General features: G+C 37.9%; 4 protein-coding genes across 4 annotated transcripts; 2 read left to right on the top strand and 2 right to left on the bottom strand.

Annotated features, from left to right (window-relative positions):
• Window positions 1-783: 783 nt before the first annotated feature.
• LOC145895586 (uncharacterized) lies at window positions 784-2,607 on the bottom strand. Its single transcript, XM_082984387.1, has 5 exons — window positions 2,459-2,607; window positions 1,811-1,877; window positions 1,531-1,752; window positions 1,223-1,373; window positions 784-1,151 (listed from the first exon to the last, which is right to left on the bottom strand). The coding sequence occupies exons 1-5, from the start codon at window positions 2,605-2,607 to the stop codon at window positions 784-786; spliced, it is 957 nt and encodes a 318-aa protein (XP_082840513.1).
• A 575-nt stretch (window positions 2,608-3,182) lies between these two features.
• On the bottom strand, window positions 3,183-7,545 carry LOC145895001 (lipopolysaccharide-binding protein-like). Its single transcript, XM_082983737.1, has 13 exons — window positions 7,365-7,545; window positions 7,181-7,265; window positions 6,956-7,075; window positions 6,560-6,659; window positions 5,948-6,085; window positions 5,805-5,868; window positions 5,610-5,739; window positions 5,393-5,540; window positions 5,214-5,293; window positions 4,983-5,133; window positions 4,174-4,345; window positions 3,968-4,044; window positions 3,183-3,359 (listed from the first exon to the last, which is right to left on the bottom strand). The coding sequence occupies exons 1-13, from the start codon at window positions 7,474-7,476 to the stop codon at window positions 3,303-3,305; spliced, it is 1,434 nt and encodes a 477-aa protein (XP_082839863.1). The 5' UTR covers window positions 7,477-7,545; the 3' UTR covers window positions 3,183-3,302.
• A 1,587-nt stretch (window positions 7,546-9,132) lies between these two features.
• On the top strand, window positions 9,133-11,184 carry LOC145895585 (uncharacterized). Its single transcript, XM_082984385.1, has 7 exons — window positions 9,133-9,254; window positions 9,310-9,391; window positions 9,523-9,670; window positions 9,897-10,002; window positions 10,386-10,499; window positions 10,552-10,713; window positions 10,983-11,184. Exons 1-7 carry the CDS (start codon window positions 9,133-9,135, stop codon window positions 11,182-11,184), a joined length of 936 nt encoding a protein of 311 aa, XP_082840511.1.
• Window positions 11,185-12,324: 1,140 nt separating this feature from the next.
• LOC145894225 (cytochrome P450 1A1-like) lies at window positions 12,325-17,491 on the top strand. Its single transcript, XM_082982737.1, has 6 exons — window positions 12,325-12,994; window positions 13,407-13,562; window positions 14,187-14,355; window positions 15,027-15,172; window positions 15,669-15,878; window positions 17,191-17,491. Exons 1-6 carry the CDS (start codon window positions 12,330-12,332, stop codon window positions 17,441-17,443), a joined length of 1,599 nt encoding a protein of 532 aa, XP_082838863.1. The 5' UTR covers window positions 12,325-12,329; the 3' UTR covers window positions 17,444-17,491.
• The last annotated feature ends 1,152 nt before the right edge of the window (window positions 17,492-18,643 follow it).

Raw genomic sequence — 18,643 nt, 5'->3', positions numbered from 1 at the left:
TACCTCACAATCGATTTTTCCCGTTTCTCAAATATCAAATTTTGGTATCAGAAATTGAATGTTGGTTTATCTCCCGCAGACGAGCAATATTAAAAATGTATTTCTTTCAAGTGGTTTTGACAGTATGGCGTAGGCTATATGTAAAAATATGTTTCAAGTTTTTTTGTGTGTGTTTTCTTAATTACAAGAAAAACTCCTCATCTCATGATTTTAGATTCTTGCAGCGCACATTTTCTTCGAAGGCAAACATATCAGATCAAAAAATAGTCATTATACCTATAGCCTATATGTAAAGTATATCTGTGTCAAAACAAACTTTAATGTTTAACAGCTCCACTCATATACATGTTTATCATTGAAACCATGATCGTGACTTACAAACATGCTCTGTAAGAGGCACTTAGAATCGAAAGCGCATTAGTCATTATTATGTTACTTTTGCTGCAAGGTGTATTATTTTAACAATCTGTCCTTCTGGCACAACTAAACGTAACTTTTATTGACTGACGTTTCGCCTGCTTTTCAGCTATTGCCATTACTCTGAGGAAGTCTAGCTGAATAAAGGGTGAAATTGTGTCAAAATTACAAGTTGTTGAAGCATTAGTAAATGTTCTGCTATTGTTGTTCGTGTACTTAAGGGAAATTTAAGTGTGGGCATGTTCAAATAAAAAACATATAATCTATCCTAAATTATGTAGCTACCGTGTGGTGTGTAGTTTTTACATGCAAAAGCCTACCAACAAATATAGAGCCATCAACTGAGCACTTGGCAGATGTGTATTTCTAATCTACGTTTTGTTTATCCGTGGTAACACTTGTGTCTTTTTGCAGGGTGTAAAGGACCGCTGATAAAACAATACTCAAGAAAAAGAATACGCGCAAGTAGAGGCCCCAGTCAAGGACTTCTGTATAAAAATCGGAATATCTGGGCGTTTTCCGTCTGGCAACGGTTTCGAACGTTCTTTGACAGCGATGGTCGTCGTCTGACTTGCTTTCGTCGTCGCTACGATCCGCTTTGGTTGAATGACAAACTCCGTATCCAGCACATGAATGAGTATTCTTGGGCGTAGCAGTTTTGTCGTAATCTTGCAGTCGAGCAGCTTTTGATGGAGAGTGATTGGATACCACGTGTGTCCAAATCGGAGCAAGACCTGAACAGATTATATGACAAGTTGACCAAGGAGACACAAAAAAGTATGATAGGGGACAATTGTTCCTTTGCCTTTTTTCCACTTTTTGATTACGGCCCTTTTCTCTTTTTCCAAAAGTTCCAAAGAAGATCCCTCCACCATAAGCGTTCGACCTCCGTGCAAAACCTGATCGCTGCATACTTCACTCCACTGCTTCTCCGTAATTGACTTCAAATGTCTGACCTTTGTTTGTAAACATTTTTGTTTTTAACAAAAACTAACGTCCTGTTAACAAATGAAAACATTGATTTATAGAGTGTTGTTGGTACTGAATATTAACCGTTTTCTTGTACAGACTATTTCACATAATATCGACAAATTCGACATTTGGTTCTTTTACCTTGATGGTCGTTACTAATTCAAGGTTGTGAAGTGTTTTTAAAACCCACAATTGTCCATTCCCTTGATATGCAAACCATCCATCCAACTTGCGTGGATTGTTCAAAGCATTTTGGTCGTAGCATGCGCCGCCCTGTCTATGCACTACTGCTACCTTGCGGGCAATTGCATCAGGCGACTTTCTCCGCAAGAGAGCAAGATTTAGGCTCTCAAGAACCGTTTCCTTTTAAAAATACTCGGTAAATAAACTTAAGTCGTATTTTAATACCACATATCATTACTTCGTATCCTTCAGATTTGTAAAGGATCGGAGGAATCACATCACAATTAAATCGAATTTCGGAAGGGCTGTCGAAAAAATTTTCACATTTTTGAATCGTTTTTACCGGCGGCCACAGAGATTTGAACTATAGCTGTTTTTTACATTTTACAGGGTGCTGTAATCCCAAAAAACACCCCGAAAGTCCGCACTACTAACTGTGCAGCACCAACTTGATCGAGTGTTTCAAAAATAACATAACATTTTTTCGTAACCTATGATGACCTTTCACAAATTCCGCACTGACATCAAGTTTATAGAAGATAACCCAAGGGCAAGGCGTGATGACTTTGCGGTTTGGGTATCTCACGTACGTGAACAACATTCTGCATTTGCGTTACTGCATTGTTTTCCCTGAGGCATTCGATCGGCATTATTAAATCAACAAATCAAATTACCATAAGTAACGTTTAAAAAATGCAACAGAAAACGAAAAAATGCTGCACTGAAATCAAAATAAACTTCATTTTTTTTCTCAAGCGACGCTAATCCGAAGCGGGCCAGACAGGCATAATTTGGCCAATGTCTGATATAAACGTCGGTCAACATAATGTTTCAAACTGTTGGCCGGAACTTTCCTAAACTAATTTGCAAATAGTTGTCAAAATACCTGAGGTAAATGTAATCACTTGTACATATGTAGTAATATTCTTGGAGATCATCAAAAATCCTCACAAGCTGGTCGAATAATATTTGCTGCCAAAACTTGGCCAAATGTTTGGCTTTAAACCAAACTTCGTGGAACTTCTTATACTTCATTTTAAATACATTAACTCTGTTGAATTGACTTCAAACCTAAAAACATAATAAACGTCAGTGACGCAACAATGTTTCACTTTTGTTGGCGAATTTACAATCAGTTAGTGGCATTAGCGCTGTACTGGTGTCATATTCATACAGCCGTATAAGAAAAAGGGATTTTGAAACATAACGTATTGTGCATATGGTGTGATTTTTGTGCATTACGTAAGCCCACAGCATAAGTATCTTAGAACATGACTCTCAACTCATTAGTATCCTTGATTGACACCTATCACAAAAAATTAGAGACTTTTTTGGTATCGTCTTCCTACTCTTGATCCGTCTGTTTAGCGGGTCAAAATGACACCACCCAATGTCGGTTCAAACAAGATAAACTTCATTGCTGATCTCTCCGTATCGGCAGCGAAAGTAGCCTAATATTATTTCGGAAAATCTTCTAGAATGGTCATCACTGGTTTTATCTGATGTGCGAAAATGACCCAAGTTAAAACGCTGAACTGTCCTTACAAACTCGTTGCGTTATTACTTTCAATTCTAATGTTACTAAAAAAACCTGTCGTGAAAACTTTTGGCTTGCAGCGGAAGCTTTATTTACAGTACATCAGCAACCACAGAAACAAGGTTTACGCGAAAAGAAAACTGTGTTGTTTTCCTTCAGCTGCCCTTTAACCTTTTAAAAGGCTGTTGAAGAATCACTTTCGGGGAGAGTAGGTGTCATGGTAAATATTCCCAGCGATTTCAATTGAGTTCTGAAAAACAAACACAAATAACGTTGTGTATTTACAAGTACCGCCGACTGATAAACTTGGCTTTGATCATCTAAATTCTGAACCAACACCCATTCAAGCTAATAGGCGGCTCCCACTTTAAATTGCAGATTATTACGTAAACAATCGATTACAGGTCAATAAATATACGGGACAGCAAGGTCTTTTTCCGTAACTAAGTGAAATAGCTATGCAAAACCAAATCACACATAAACATCTTTGTATTTGACCCAATAGCTTGTCTTAGACAGTCTTTTTGGATTTAAACAAGTTTCTTTAAACTTGTGTGAAAAGTTGTTTGCGGTGCAACGCGACTAATCAAATCAGCATCAAATCGAAAAAAATAGTATGCGTGCGACCCCTATAACATTCCATGGGACCGCGATCCACAGTTTGTAAACCGCTTGTATTGGCGACTCTCATACTGATAGGAAAGTTTTTGCTTATCAAACTTGACTATGTGCGGTTCACGCATCATGCAATGTAAGCGTTTAATGTTATGATGTAGAATAAAATCATTGTGTTAACCTATAAGAAGGTTCTACTTTTTTTAATCTACATCCAACAAATGCACATCAAACAATTCATACCCCACGAATGGCAATTGTCTCATCACGAGTCGAGAATTCTCCAAAGCTTGGTATTGCCATGCCTGATTCCAACAGTGCTGTAAGAAAAGCTTGCATTTATTTTGTGGAAAAAGGGAAACGTTTGCATATTATTTTGTTTTAGGCGTGCACTGAAAACAATACTTCATTTTCAAGAAACTTCAGCATGTGCAAACAGTATCGCCTACCGTTTATTTGAGTAATGATGGTCGGCATGAAAGCAGCCAGAAGCCTGTTGAGGACTTCAACCTTGACGTTTCCAATTGCGCTACTTGTCTGTGACAAAACTGCCGATGCATCTGTGACTTTTCCAGTAATGTTCCGTCCGACTACTTTCAGATTTCCAGCAATTGACGCATCCTGATAAAAACACAATTATTGATGGCATGCCAAGTGATTTTCGATACGTTCGGGATTTTGCGTCAAGGAGAAAAGTTATAAAGTGCCCAAATGATCGGCAAATATATGAAATTACGATTTACCCCGTGAATATGAAAGTCGTTACCATTTTGACATTGAAGTACCAACTGTCACGCAGCCTCAGATTCTATAAACATTGTTAATTCCTGTAACCCTACGCAATACGACAAACGTGATAGTTTTTTTTCTTAGTCGATAATGACGGTTTTACCGTAGATGGTCATGATATTTTGATCGTTCGATGCACTTATTGCAAACAAAACCTATATTCCATGAAATGTTGTCGCTGCAATCGCGTTAGTTTTGAATTACATATGAAATACAACTCAATCGACATTTCCAAGTTGTCAAGCGTCTGAGATGGAGTTTACAGAAGGTTTGTGTACCTTAGAAGAATGCGTTTTTGGTTGTTTGATCATTTGGGTGTGGCGACTTTCCGAATATTTTGACCCGCTGATGAAGCAAACGTATACATTTGGCCAGTCTGCTGTGTTACAGTTTTACACGCGTTCTCGCAAAGATTCATCCATGTATCAAGATCACATTCGGATTGTTTGCAATAACGTTGCAGACTTACCAAACTAAGGCTAAACGCGTCTTTAACCTGGCTTCCGAGAGTGCCCCCTGTAAGCTGTACGTCGAGGTTAAAAGTACCCGAAACGGTCACCAGTCCCGGGGCAAATACAACTGTGGGATCTTGTGGCATGCTATATGCTAAAATCAAAGAGCTGAAACAAAAACATGTGGATCAACAGAAAGTTAAACAACTGAAGCCTTTTCAATACAGAAAGCACAAAACGACATGTACCTGGTTTTGTAACCGGACAAACCAGGAGCAAGTGGCAAAATCCCTCGTGGAGTAAGTGAGAAGGGAAGTGAGAACGGAAGCTATAAAATAGTTTAAAAAAAGGAAAACAATTGACTATATTTCCCATACGGTAAACTAATGATAACATTAATTAGGTACTTTATGCGTTCGGCAATTACCTTTTTTCTAGGAGTCGCCACGCCTTCGAACCATCCGATAGATCGCAACGCGAACAGCAATGAGTTGATGCTATAGTCGCTCAGAACAAAATAAAATCCCTTCGATCGCCCGTAACTTTTTGGAAAACTTGGTGCGGTGCCTGGAAATCTGTGTATTTGAAGTAAACAAACTACAATCGTTCTGGTAAATCCAGTATGATGCAATAAAACTTCAAACCTTTTCCATGGTTTCGATGTTGGAAAAGCATCGCCCTTTATGGACAAGGAGATACTATTTGCATTTATGACTGGTGCCTCAACCAGCGAAATATCAATTGAAATGGGCGCCCAGGGCATGTTAAGCGATGCTGAAAAAGCAGAGTGAATGTTGATTCTCAATGCAGGTAACCCAAAAATTACTGTTTTAACTTACTTGGAAGCATGGCAATAAATCGGTCACCTTGCGCATCGACCAACTTTTCAAGTGTTGGACATACCTGAAATTTGAAAAGAAAACAATGTGGAATGACTAAACGTGCAGAAAACCCTTGGTAAAATCTTTAGATAAAAATAAACCTGATCCTCTATCCAATCAGTGATTTCACTCTCGAAGAATGTCAGTGCATAGTTAATTGCTCCAGCGTAACTTGTGCCTGTCACTTCAGGGATAATTTTCTCGATCTTTGTAGTACACGAGTTTTCGATAAGCGTAGCCTGCGTGGTTCAACACACGATGCAAATAAATTAACGATGCTTGGGTAGATATTCAAACAACAAATAAATCGCCAAGCTATTGTGTAAACAGTTTTGTCAAAATTCTGAGTATAAAGAGAATGGCCCATATTGCTTTTAACACTGTCATGTTTAAAAGAATAGCAATATGGGCCAATCTCTTTATACTCAGAATTATGAGAAAACCCGTAAGTTGTGTTCCTAGTTTTGTCAATATAAAAGAATATTGTTTGCTAAATTCAATTAGTGTTTCATTTAGAATTTACAGGCTGGCAGCACTCCATTTTGACTTGTACGAATACTAGGTACCTACAAAATTGTAACCTTATTTACTCCATAAATGTTCAGTGGGTGTGTTAGTGCCTACAATACATAGCATATGCAGCGCATTACTTTGATTTGCATATTTGTTGTCTTTGGTTTAAAAAACGTATATCGGATTTGGTTAAAACTTACCGTTGGTCGACCCGAAGAATCTACTCCTATTTTCACGCCCAATGTACCGTCAATGTCTATTGCCCGGATAGAAAATCCAAAGTTCAGAGAAAAAAACCAGCTTTGAAAAAGTTGCTCATTTTTGTTTCAAATAACAATGTAGAAATGTAAGTTGCAATTTGAAGTTAAACATACGTCACTTCTTTTCCTAACTAGAAATCTATAAGTATCGTGAAGTTTTGCACGACGGTGTATTATTGTCCATAACGATGCTGTTAAATTGTGAAAAACCATTAGGAATTTATTTTTTCTGTGACAAGAGGTTATTAAGAGTCAACCCCGTGGTTCGGTTTGAAAGGCTCGATTGTTTAAAACATAAAACGTGGACAAACAACTTTGAAAACATTCAATACTTACAATTTAAACGCAACTTTTCCGGTCAAATGCAAGTTGGCATTATCCAACTTCATGTTTACGATATCTGGTGCTTTTGTTACCAATCTAATATTCCCGAGAGATGAACTTTCCAATACCACGCTTTAAAATAAAGAAGATTCGACTTGTACACACAGTATTCTTTATCGCCTATTTGCTATTTTCTACTATAACATATTTCTTATATTTAACAAAAAAGAAACTTACTTGGTCACGGAGATTGTCTGATAAAAATTGGGAAAGTTGTAGTTCTCTATCCATTCCGAAGCCATGCCAACCACCACGTCCTTAACTGAAACATATATAGGTGTAAATATGATGTATACAAGAAATATTTGTGCAATTGATTGTTAATTTTGCCACAAAAGATTGTCATAAGTGTAAGTCATACCAAATTCAATTCCGCTGGTTGTCACTTTGCCATTGATACCAGGATTGGTTCCAGCACTAACGTTTGCGAAACCAACCAGAAATACAACGAGCAGCATTTTCATTGCCGACATGACTGCTATTTATTTCAAATGCTTCCAAAAAAGAACAGTTTGTTATTACCCGCAAAATTATACTTTTGATCTAAAAACTAGTATTGTTGTGTTTGAGATAAAAACATACGTGCTATCTCATGCTATAAATACTAGTAAATGTTGCGTCGTAACTTAGCCGCGTCGGCTTAAACTTGTTGAAAACATTTTTTCAGGTTTCGATCAGAACATTCTAGAAGAGTCATATTGTAATAAAATCTACCACTTGATAGACTTTTTGGCCCGCGGCTATTTATGCTGTGAAGGTCGTGCTTATAATGAAAACGCCGAGGACTTGTGATTAAAATCTATTGCATAGGCAATATTAATCGCCACGTGTTCTTGGCCAACCTGTTTTCTGCACAGTACACATTAGGATATTTGTATGCAAAATAAGTACGCGTTCATGCGTACTTCGCTGCTTAAACCTGTCTTGTCGCTGTTGCTGTCGGCAAATGCTTTCAAAAGAAGCTGCTTGCGGAAAAGTGCAACACTTTAACCTCGTTTTTAAGTTTGGCATCTCTAAACTTTCTGTGCCTCCAGCTATACTTATTTGCAGAAGACCTCACACAAACACGCGCTTCCACCGTGAATCACGATCACTGTCTACGCCACAAACTCACAGGTAAAAACAAGAGGATTATCTGAATTACAACAACTCTGCTATCACTTTACATTTCAAAAACTACAACCACTTTACCGAAACGTATTCATCAAACATGCGAAAATAGCGTAATGCATTGCTTTTTTTTGTTCTGCAAGTTACAAAAATGTCTAAGCTGGGTTCAATTGTAGCGTTTTTTATCGACATTCTATTATCTGAACAAGTTAAGGGTAAAACAACCGTCTTCAGTTATTCCGGATCTTCGCCTAATCCGGTTGTAGTTGTCGTTCAAATCGAACCCAGATAAACTTGGTTTTCAAGTACTGATGCTTTAACGTAACATTCTGATCCCAATCAGACTTCATATTTAGTTTATGGTTTAAGCGTCACAAACGATGTTGCCAGTTAAATTACCAAAATTGTTGCTCTAGTACGTCATCTAGTGGATAAATTATGAAGTTTTCTTTTTTTAAAAAATACGCTTTCTACAATCAAGGCCTCATCGCAAATCGCACAAACCTAAAACCAAATCACGTAATTCTTTTTATCTACGGCAAATCTGAATTAAATTGCAGTTGTTTCATCCCTATAACAACACTGGCTTGTTTTTCTCAGCTTTTATGTGACTTCCCTTATTCTTTGACGTAAGATCCAAAATGTAAAGAGCGAAAGTTACCGCCCTTTGTTTAATTGCACCAGGATCTATAGTTTTTTGCATGATATAAAACGATTCATTGGATAAAACAGTTTAAATACAATTTACTTTTAGCACGGAAAACCTCGACCAACGTCGCTAATTTAGGTTGTCAATATTGAACACAACTGCGGTAAATACGTCGGATAAAAAGATAGTTGTTTCATATGTAGCAGACAGAAAATTTGAGACAATTAAATCGGCAGTGATTTAATTTTTTAAATTCATCGCTTTGATGCGTACGTTGATCAAACTTGCTAATCATTAACACTGCAGACGATGGTAAACTGCACAGCAAACAAATCAACTGTTCAATCGCTTAAGCAACTTGCACCAGAGCATGGATGTGCAATTGGGTACGCAAACTACTAAGTTTCCTTCCGAGTTTCTTCAGAGATTAGATTCTGCCAATCATTTACTTGGTAAACCTGCGGAGTTGAAGAAACAGCTTGCTTCCCAAGGGTAGGGTTTACTGGACAGATTTGTTGTATTCACATTTTTTTTTGCTTCCAAACAGGTATTTGTACCTAAAAGAGTTTCACCCAAGGCAAGATGTTTTGAATGCAAGAACCGCAGTTTTAAAATATTTGGATCAACAGGTGCTGAACGGTTCACTTGTCTTTGCATTGCTGTGTTAAAAAGTTGCAATAATGTTCTCAGTTAAAGTTTAAAAGAAAGCGATCAGGTTCCAGAACAAATGGATAACGTTTAATAATTAATTTGTCCGCAGGGTTCGCATATTTTGAACACAGAAAAGTTTGACATACAAGATGGAGTTCTAAACCATAAATGTGGTATTGGTTGTATTCCTTTCATGGAAGGGCGAAATGCGATAACACACAGCGACGAATTAAAGAGAGTCATTGAAGGAAATCATGGTGGGCAAAACAAAGATCACAAACTCGAGAACAAAGTCAATAAAAATAAACTGTCTTACCGATATTAAAACTTATTCTATGATAATAGTATATAATTGTAATTTGAAACATAAATTATAAACACTGCACTTACAAATGGTGTACACCTGTCGCTTCATTTGCGTTTACAACAATAACCCTTAGCTTGCTATTAAAACGCTAAAACCTGATATTTACATTCTTACAGTGTTTAATTTCTTTGAAAAACTTTTTGATGAATCCGCCCTGACGTTTGACTTTAAATGGCTTCGAGCGATGTATAAAGGGGGGTTTACTGGCGCCCATGTTGACAGGTGGGAAGTTATTGCAATATTGACATTTCAGTCATTGAATTTAATTCCCTCTACAAATAAGGAAGTATTTTATTGCAACAAACAATATGGAACTTGACAATGCAAACTTTATAGTAAACGGCAAATCAGAAGTTGGGACCCCGCAATATTTCCTGAATAAAAAATATTATGAAGCATTTGTGTTCGCAAGCGGCAAGACCAAATTAATCAAAAACACACGTTTACAACATATTGCTTTTAACTTTTTTCGAGCTGTTTAAACACTCACTATCACGAAAAATTTGCAAACGGCTAGAATTACAATTCGACTTGTTCCTCAACAGGTTTCAACAGGTTTCAACAGTAAACACTACAATCAGATTGTTCATAAACATACATTTTAGGGTTTACATGTCGCGAGGTTCACAGGAATTGTTGACCATGTGGACACCTTTGGGTGATATATCAGTTGATATGGGTGTACTGGCAGTATGTGAAGGTTCCCACAAGGAAATTGGGTAAACCGGATCAATAAACTTTTCTAAAAAAAACATAATGCATTTGCTTCAGGTTCAAGAGGCTCCAGGAAACGTACGCTGAGTGCGATTTAGAAGCTCAAAACATTACTGGAACTGGATGGCTAACTGAAAACCCCCTAGAGGTCACCAAGCTTGGTGGACAATGGAAAACCGAGAACTTTGAAGCAGGCGATGTAATTATTTTTAACATCAGGTAACCACATTTGTTCGACATTTTTGTATAAATTACTGTGCTGCTGGCAATAAGCAAAGGAAGATTCTGTCATGTCAGGCTTTATCAGCGTTGTAATGCAACAATTTAAAACACGTAACGCAAATCCAGAAAAAAATCCCCCTTTCAGCGTTACGTGATGAAAATTTACGTTTACTTTTTGCCAGAAGTGTGGGAATTACACAGATTACACTATGAAATACACATTACGTTGTTTTATCGCGAATAAGCCATATGTTTGCTCTTCTTAGGTTAGTTCACATGTCCACGACCAATTTGACCAAGTTTGCAAGAATAAGTTGTGACACTAGGTGGCAACCGATCTCTCACGCAGTGGATGAGCGGTTTGTCGGGGATTTGAAAACTCAAGCTCCTAAATACGGAGTTTACGGATCCCGACCATTTTCCCAAAAGACCGTCGAGAGTTTAAAACCCTCCTGGGGATTACAATAAATCCTTCTTCGTTCTTATTCGTTTATTGTTCGGCTTGACCGTTACAACGTGTTTTTAATTTCTGTAAAGATTTTTGTTATTGTTAGTGGTGTTTAATTTTGTAAAAACATGTTTTGGGAAACGTCTCAAAAGAACGTTCTGGCAACATCTTTGCATGTGGCATTAGCGCTCGTTCCGTTGCGATTATGCTGACATTTTGAAAAACGGTATCATTTAACACGAGGAAACTAAAAAGGGGGTTGGAGGGAAATGGCATTTCAGGCATGCAGACTGCAAAGTGACCAAAAACACGCAAAGTGACGCATCGTCAGTTATCAACTTGTTCCCAGCATTTGTACGAAAGTAAGTTTCGGGCAAAGACACCTTGGTTCCTATCGATGTGTTAATGTGTAACTAGTCAGAAACGTCTGTGAGAGATTAAAGCTCAGGGAGGTGCAGAGTACTTGAAACTGTGACGAAATAATGGTAGAGTGTGGCAACCCTTACCACTCTGTGGCGCGCCAAGCAACAGCGACATTTTATTGCTATCGCTTCTATTCAGTTGGGTCTGCATTCCTCTGAAACGTCACGACTTACTGGCTTTGACCCGCTCTGAGTTCGCGCGCGCACCCAAGCGTTACGAGCCCGCTCATCAGGCACAGGCAACAAGAGAAGGGTGAAGTGTTCAATTTTTTGCAAAGGTAGCTTTTAGTACGCAACTACTGAACAGTTTATTGTGTTGGCTTTATGCATAATATCTGTGGCTGTGTTTTGCAAATCGAAGTTTTGTTGGGAGTACCTAGCAAGGTGTTTGCTGGTTGAGTAAAGATTACTTGCTTTCCGAAGCTGTTTATGATTGCTCACTTTTCGGCGCTTGATGAATGTTATATGCTTTGGAAAGCTCAGAAATAGCATTTGGTTTGTATGTTATGGCACAACAGAATTGCATTTGTCGATTGCTATACGTAACAGTCTGTCGTTTAAAATGTGGAACAAATCTAAAACGCAAACCACATATATCAATAATGTATGTTTGATTAATTAGCTTTGGAAGGCAGCTTATTACAAAAAAAACGTTATATTACGAACGTTAAATATTTACTAATGTTTATGTTTCCAGTGCAACTGGTAGAACTTACAGCAATGTGTGTTACCTCAAGACCGTTATGAGCTTGTGTTCGTTGGTGGAGAGCTGGTGCGGAGAAATTGCCGTCAGCGTTGTTGTGATAATGTGTTATCTTATGTACTGGAAAATACAAAAAAGAGGAAAAAATAAACTTCCCCCAGGTCCAATACCATGGCCTGTGGTTGGCAACCTCCTGCAAGTTGGCGACAACTTACATTTAACAGTAAATAGCTGGAGAAAGCAATATGGGGACGTCATCAGCGTTAAATTTGGTTCCAAAACAGTGGTAGTAGTGTCAGGGCAGGCAGCAGTGGGCGAGTGTCTTAACACACAATCAGTCCTATTTTCGGCTCGACCCAAATTCCTGACATCCAAGTATGTACTGCGGGGGAAAAGTCTCACCTTCTCTAACCTGGATGTTTCAACCCACAAGCAATACCGCCATCTGGCGATGTGCGCTCTCCGAGAAATCACGAAACCGCAGCAAAGTTTTGATAACTCTATCACTGGAGGCGACGGTGGCTTGCGGCTGGAAAGGCCTTACGTTGAACAATTACTACTGGATGAGGGAAAAAGTCTCGGCGAACGTCTCGTCGAAATTAGCGAACTCTCACAACACAGCACGAGCGAGTTGACGTCGGCAGTACAGAATGAGATTCTCAGTACAGTTTGTGTGATCAACGCCAGTGTGCTGTTCGGAAAAAGGTATTTCAAAGTTATAAACATCATCATGGTATAGGTGACCCATGCTTTGCTAACCAAATCCGCTAGGTTTAGGATATATTAAAAAACAACGAATTACAAAGGACCTGATTTAAATACTAGATATTGTTGTCCTAGAAAAACGTCAGCCGTTCCATCTCAGCAAATATCCATGTTAAATTTTGTTTGTTTGTAGAAATAATGTTCAGAACACCTGTAGAAAAGTTTGTCATTTTTATCGCAAATGTTTTGTGATTATTTTGCAAATTATCAAGCAATTTTGTTTCCAAGGTCTGTTAAATAACGACCGAAACGTCGTACAAACAAGTTTTTCTTTTTCCAGAAGAGCTTTTAGTTACTAAGTAGTATACCTGGCAGCATCAGCAACAAACCATTTTGTTTCCATATTATTCAGGTACAATTGCAACGATGAACAAGTGAAGGAAATGGTCAGTGTTTTTAGAAGTTTGCGAACAAATGACCCCATGTTAGTCAACGTTATGCCTTGGTTACAAACCATTCTAAAATCCAGATTACGTCGTTTTATGAACTTGAATCAGAGAATTGAAAAGTGAGTATTGCAGAACTGCTCAGCATACATGTTGTTTAGTTGTGTCGAATTAATCTTTAATCTCTTAAGTTTGATTGGTTTTATCGGTTCGACGATAAATGATAGTTTTTTTTAAGTAAGTTTGTGTAAAATGTAAAAAGCTTCGGTTGAAAACTTTTAAATACAAAAGCCAAAGCTATTAACTTCTTGCCAAAACAATGAAATTGTTATTCAGAATAAAACATGCAAAGAGTCAAATTCAATTACAATATATTTTTAATCTTTAAAATATATGATATTTATATATTTATTAGTTGCTATCAGTAGACAATGCAAAAAAAAAATCCAAGACTGTTCTAAACTGAAAAATTATTATGATATCACAAGTTGCAAAGTAATATTATACTGACCGGTTTAAATAATTACAGAAAGTGTTTTTTGTTGCTGCAACTCAGTGACAAACGCTTGTTGGTTGTTTTGCCAAAATCTAATATTTTAAAGCAAGGTGTCTTGAATCAAGCAAATTGGCAAGAATACAATCACAATGAATTTTAAATGCAGTTATAAAGCAATTTATAAATGACCCGTGACCAGGTTTTACTTTATGACAGGGCAGATTTTATGTTTTGTTAATTTTCTGTGCAGAATTGTAACAACTCACGAGGCTGTCGTTCGTCTTCAAAGAGAAACGTGCAACGGAAACTCTGATCATAAATCAGCGCAAAACAACGACTCTGTGCTCGACTATTTGCTCAAAACGTTGGAGGAAAACAAGCACGAAAAGAAATACGACAGGGAACGATCTATACTACTGGTAAATGCATCGTATAATACTTACGAATTCGATGTAGAAATGTCGTAAAATGCCTGTTTGCTGGGTTAAGAATTTTATGACGCTGTTTTCAAAATGCTACATTTTTACGTCACTTAGTGTTGGATATCTTGGTTACGTGTTTTGCTTGTAATTTTCGATGATGACAAATATAATTTAAAATTTAGTTGGGTTAACGCATGGTAATTTTGCATGACTATTTTTATTCTATGCTCAATGGTGATTTGACATGATATCTCGCATGTTCTTATTGCCCAGTATCATTTATATTATTCTAACGGTCAAATCGCATCTGTTTCTGTCTGTATAGTATCTATAATTTTTAAATGTTATTGCACAACAAAATCAAAAAAAGGTCTTTAAGCTACATGTCGCTCAACAACATTATGGTAAAATGATAAAACCATGAAAACCTAAATGTATTTTTCGGATTATTTGAAAGTGCATGATCACTTCTAAGTAGGTTTACGGCCCAATAAATTATATACAAAAATCACCAGAGCCACGAACAACGTAACACAGCTCACCAAAACGTTTTATGACTTTTGACAATTTAGTGAGAAAAATGAAGTTTTTGTGGAATAAAAATTACCCACGCTGGTCCGGTGCTGTAATAACATACTCAGCACTTACATCAATTGTTCTTATTTTAGCTGGGGGATCTCCTTGGTGCGGGCAACGACACAATTTGTGGTGCAATAACCTGGATTATTGTGTATGCCGCAACTTTCCAGGACGTCCAAGAAAAAATGCGACAAGAGATTTTGGATTTTCAACAAAAATCCCACCGTCTTATTACGTAAGTCGTAGATGTTTTATATTTCTTTTTTTGCGTGGTATTTTAACAGATGTGTCATTTTTTTAAAAAATTACCATACATGTGTGAGTAGTTACCATCTGGAGACCGAATAACCGCTCAAGACAAGGTTATTTTTTCCACAATGGTCTCTAAAGGGGAATTAATGCAACAATTTTTAAATTCAGCGACAAAAAAACATAACATAAACAAGATAACAAAAGGTTTAAATGTTGTTTTGTACCGAGGCTTATTGGGCGGTGAGGTGTAAAAAACTGTGTTTTATTTTTGGAAGCCAAGTCCGACGGGCCGGATAAACCAGCTTAGTTTGGTGACACCTAATCTATTGTGTTGTTGCTTTTTGTTGTTCCGTTTAACTGTTCCCTTTGTTAATGTGGAATGCTGGGTTAAACGCACTTGACAATGACACATAATTTTAGATTTAAGTGCACTGCAAACGCATTACCACAGGGTCAAAGCAACACATACCTGTTTTCAGATATGCAGACCGGGACCAACTCCCTTACATTATGTCGTATATCGCCGAAGTTCTTCGTCACAGCAGCTTCGTTCCTTTTACAATTCCCCATGCACCCCACCGGGATGCCAACTTACTTGGTTTCCACATACCACAGGGCACGGTGCTGATGGCAAACCTGTGGTCCATCAACAGGGACCCGGATCTGTGGGAAGATTGTCATGTGTTCAGGTACATTTTGATCTTACTGATATAAAAATTCCTTGTTTCTTGGACTTAGTTAAAGTTATTTGATGATTATAAAACAAGGGGAAGTGTGGCTAAATGACCTTCCCTTTATGGTCTACATCATGGGTGGCCAATCTATGGCGCATGATCCAACATTGGCGCATTGCACGACTTAAAGTGGACAGAGATAAGAAAAGAAAAACCATGTCATCTGCTCGTGAAAAAATAATAATAACTGATTTCCAGTAAACTAGATTAGAATTTAAGGTCTCTTATAGTGAGTTTTGCTGAAAATTAATTCCAATCTTTAAACTTAAAACGAAAATTGTAGTGCATCTAAATTAAAGGTAAAAAATGCCACATGGCAACCCCTGGTGTAGGTTACAGTACATAGTTTCTGATAATTGCCTAAGACTTCAACCCATTGCATCGAGGAACTTGCAACAAGCACAAATCTTAGAAGTCCAACAATAATTTGTTTTTTAAATTGGCCAACGTATATGGGATTTGTCTTGACGATATTTCACAAGTAACCTTTTTGTACCGTGAATGTATATAACAATAACACCGTGTTATAATCCAATCTTGTCAAAAAACAAAGTTGAAAAAAGTTGTTGAAAAGTTTTACCTAATTTGAACATCCGCCGAGTTTCGGTTTTTCCTTTGTATTTTTTCATGATCCGTTTCGTTGCTGTAAGACCTTTTTTATTTCGGTCAAAGTCGCTTAACGTTTCAAGGCGTTTGAAAAAATGAACATTAACCTAAATTGTCCAAAAAATAAAATGCAACATTATAATGATTTTTGCATACATTTTAATGAAATAGCAATGTCGTTTAAACAAATGTTGAGCCTAAACAAACGAACAGAGAAAATTCCTGGCACTCTTAAATAAGGCTCACGGCGGATTTCGTGACATAGGACAATTACCACACTTCCATTTCACGCCGCTGCTTCACTTGGCAATTGGTTCGCGTGCGAAGGACCCATGCCAAGTGACGCGCTTGTAATTTTTGAGAGCTCTAATCTGGCCTAATCATGTCCAACAATAATCTGAAAAGTGGGCAACTGGGTCAATTTTGTTGTGTTTGGATCATAAGCAAGCCATATCGCCTGAAACTGAATGTACGAATTGTGCAACGAACACAACAAGATGCGGATAGAATATTTTGCTGCAGTGAGTTACAGTGCTTTAGATGCAAAACATGTTTATGTTCACGAAGACAGTTTATGCATAGGTTAAGGGGCCCAGTAGTTTGTTTCCATGTCAAAACTTACTTGACAAGTAACAATAATGAGTTTTCTGCACCACCACAGGCCTGAAAGATTCATAAAAACTGATGGAACATTTGACCGCGTCAAAGCCGATCGAGTGAATATTTTCGGTGGCGGAAGAAGACGGTGCGCAGGGGAGCACCTTGCTCGGATTGAATTATTCCTGATCGTTATCGCCCTTTTCAAACAGTTTCGTTTCGAGCGACTGCACGGACACACTGAGCTGCCTGAGACCATGGTGACTCTGATCATCCACCCTAAAACTATTGATGTGAAAACCAGCGCACTTGGGTGATTTGGAGTTACCTCATTTTGGATTTATGCGAATCGCGTGCGTGCAAAGACCGTTTACACCATTGGTAAGTGGTTTGTGTTACAGCTTGGTGTTGAAATGTAACGTATCGCCTATATTTCTCCATGTCGTCAAACACATTCTACTGTCAACCTCTAACCACTATGTATGGAATTAATATGCCACGTTTACTCAGGATTTCTCCTGGCGAAACTGTTTGTTGACAAAAGGTGTTGTATACTGATTTTTTTCTTGCTCAACGTCTGCCAGAGTACCTTGAAGATTTTGTGTCGTTGCTTTTTTACTAATATATTGATAATATCTTAAATAAACAAACATACAAACTACCCTGCAGCAAGCAGTGGGGGCCAACTTCACTTTTTCTAATTTGCTTGCAATGTTTACAAAATCACGCATCAGTATTTACGCACGAAATGCATTTTGGGTCGACATCTAAGCGGTAGTAAGCCTTTCTAGTGGATGTTCTACTTATTTGCATAGAAACGCAATATTTTCACAGGCTAAAAACGCAAGACATTTCCGATGTGTCGTGTGTGGCGTCTGCAGTGCGGCGGTCTTCGCACGAAACGGGTCACGCAAACTTTCGGCCATCGACACGCGATTTGCTTAATTGAACTCCGAACATACTAGAGCCAGATTGTCTGGGTTTTATGAACCACAAACCGAGAGGAAAAAGTACGTTCAAAAGTCTTGACGATGTAAAACTTCACAATTTCAACACAACTACCTTTAACTAACACAAAGATTAAGAGATATGTTTGAAACGTTTTCAAAACATTTAAAAAAATAAATTATCTACTTTTCCGCAATAATGTCGCAACAAGATAATAAGATCGACCCTTCGTTTAGTGAGACTTTGGTCGAAACTCTCATCGTACAATGACATTGATAGACTAAGCATGATGTGAACTCAGGATATAAAGGCTTGGTGAGTTCATTCAAAGCAACGAGTTCAAGAAATGAACTCAAGTCTTCCGTTTTGAACCGGCGTCCCAAACATGAACTGACTGCTCGGTGCTCACGAACTCGTGCGAGGTCAGAAGCAAGCGCCCAGACGGCGTATGACCTCGCGCAGAGCCTGTGAGTTCGTCGATTGAGTGCACGTTACCTCTATTGAGTTCACGGCAGTTGAACTCATTGCTTTGTTTGACCTCACCACTTTACTACACAACTCTTTTCAAT

The sequence above is a fragment of the Ascidia mentula genome, chromosome 3, assembly GCF_947561715.1.
Source record: "Ascidia mentula chromosome 3, kaAscMent1.1, whole genome shotgun sequence".
NCBI lineage: Eukaryota > Metazoa > Chordata > Ascidiacea > Phlebobranchia > Ascidiidae > Ascidia > Ascidia mentula.
The sequence above is the reverse complement of the archived record's forward strand: the minus strand, read 5'-3'. Positions and strand labels throughout refer to the sequence as shown.

What these genes read in the sequence shown, in the direction of transcription:
- LOC145895586 (XM_082984387.1), bottom strand. Translation starts at nt 2,607, where the DNA reads ATGAAGTATAAGAAGTTCCACGAAGTTTGGTTTAAAGCCAAACATTTG. An exon ending in AATTAGTAACGACCATCAAG is followed by an intron (nt 1,374 to 1,530) that starts GTAAAAGAACCA and finishes TTACAAACAAAG; the next exon opens with GTCAGACATTTGAAGTCAAT. An exon ending in AATCAAAAAGTGGAAAAAAG is followed by an intron (nt 1,152 to 1,222) that starts GCAAAGGAACAA and finishes TAATCTGTTCAG; the next exon opens with GTCTTGCTCCGATTTGGACA.
- LOC145895001 (XM_082983737.1), bottom strand. Translation starts at nt 7,476, where the DNA reads ATGTCGGCAATGAAAATGCTGCTCGTTGTATTTCTGGTTGGTTTCGCA. An exon ending in CTGATTGGATAGAGGATCAG is followed by an intron (nt 5,869 to 5,947) that starts GTTTATTTTTAT and finishes TTCAAATTTCAG; the next exon opens with GTATGTCCAACACTTGAAAA. An exon ending in ACGCGTTTAGCCTTAGTTTG is followed by an intron (nt 4,346 to 4,982) that starts GTAAGTCTGCAA and finishes TGTTTTTATCAG; the next exon opens with GATGCGTCAATTGCTGGAAA.
- LOC145895585 (XM_082984385.1), top strand. Translation starts at nt 9,133, where the DNA reads ATGGATGTGCAATTGGGTACGCAAACTACTAAGTTTCCTTCCGAGTTT. An exon ending in TAAAATATTTGGATCAACAG is followed by an intron (nt 9,392 to 9,522) that starts GTGCTGAACGGT and finishes ATTTGTCCGCAG; the next exon opens with GGTTCGCATATTTTGAACAC. An exon ending in ACTGGCGCCCATGTTGACAG is followed by an intron (nt 10,003 to 10,385) that starts GTGGGAAGTTAT and finishes CATACATTTTAG; the next exon opens with GGTTTACATGTCGCGAGGTT.
- LOC145894225 (XM_082982737.1), top strand. Translation starts at nt 12,330, where the DNA reads ATGAGCTTGTGTTCGTTGGTGGAGAGCTGGTGCGGAGAAATTGCCGTC. An exon ending in AGTGTGCTGTTCGGAAAAAG is followed by an intron (nt 12,995 to 13,406) that starts GTATTTCAAAGT and finishes CATATTATTCAG; the next exon opens with GTACAATTGCAACGATGAAC. An exon ending in AAATCCCACCGTCTTATTAC is followed by an intron (nt 15,173 to 15,668) that starts GTAAGTCGTAGA and finishes ACCTGTTTTCAG; the next exon opens with ATATGCAGACCGGGACCAAC.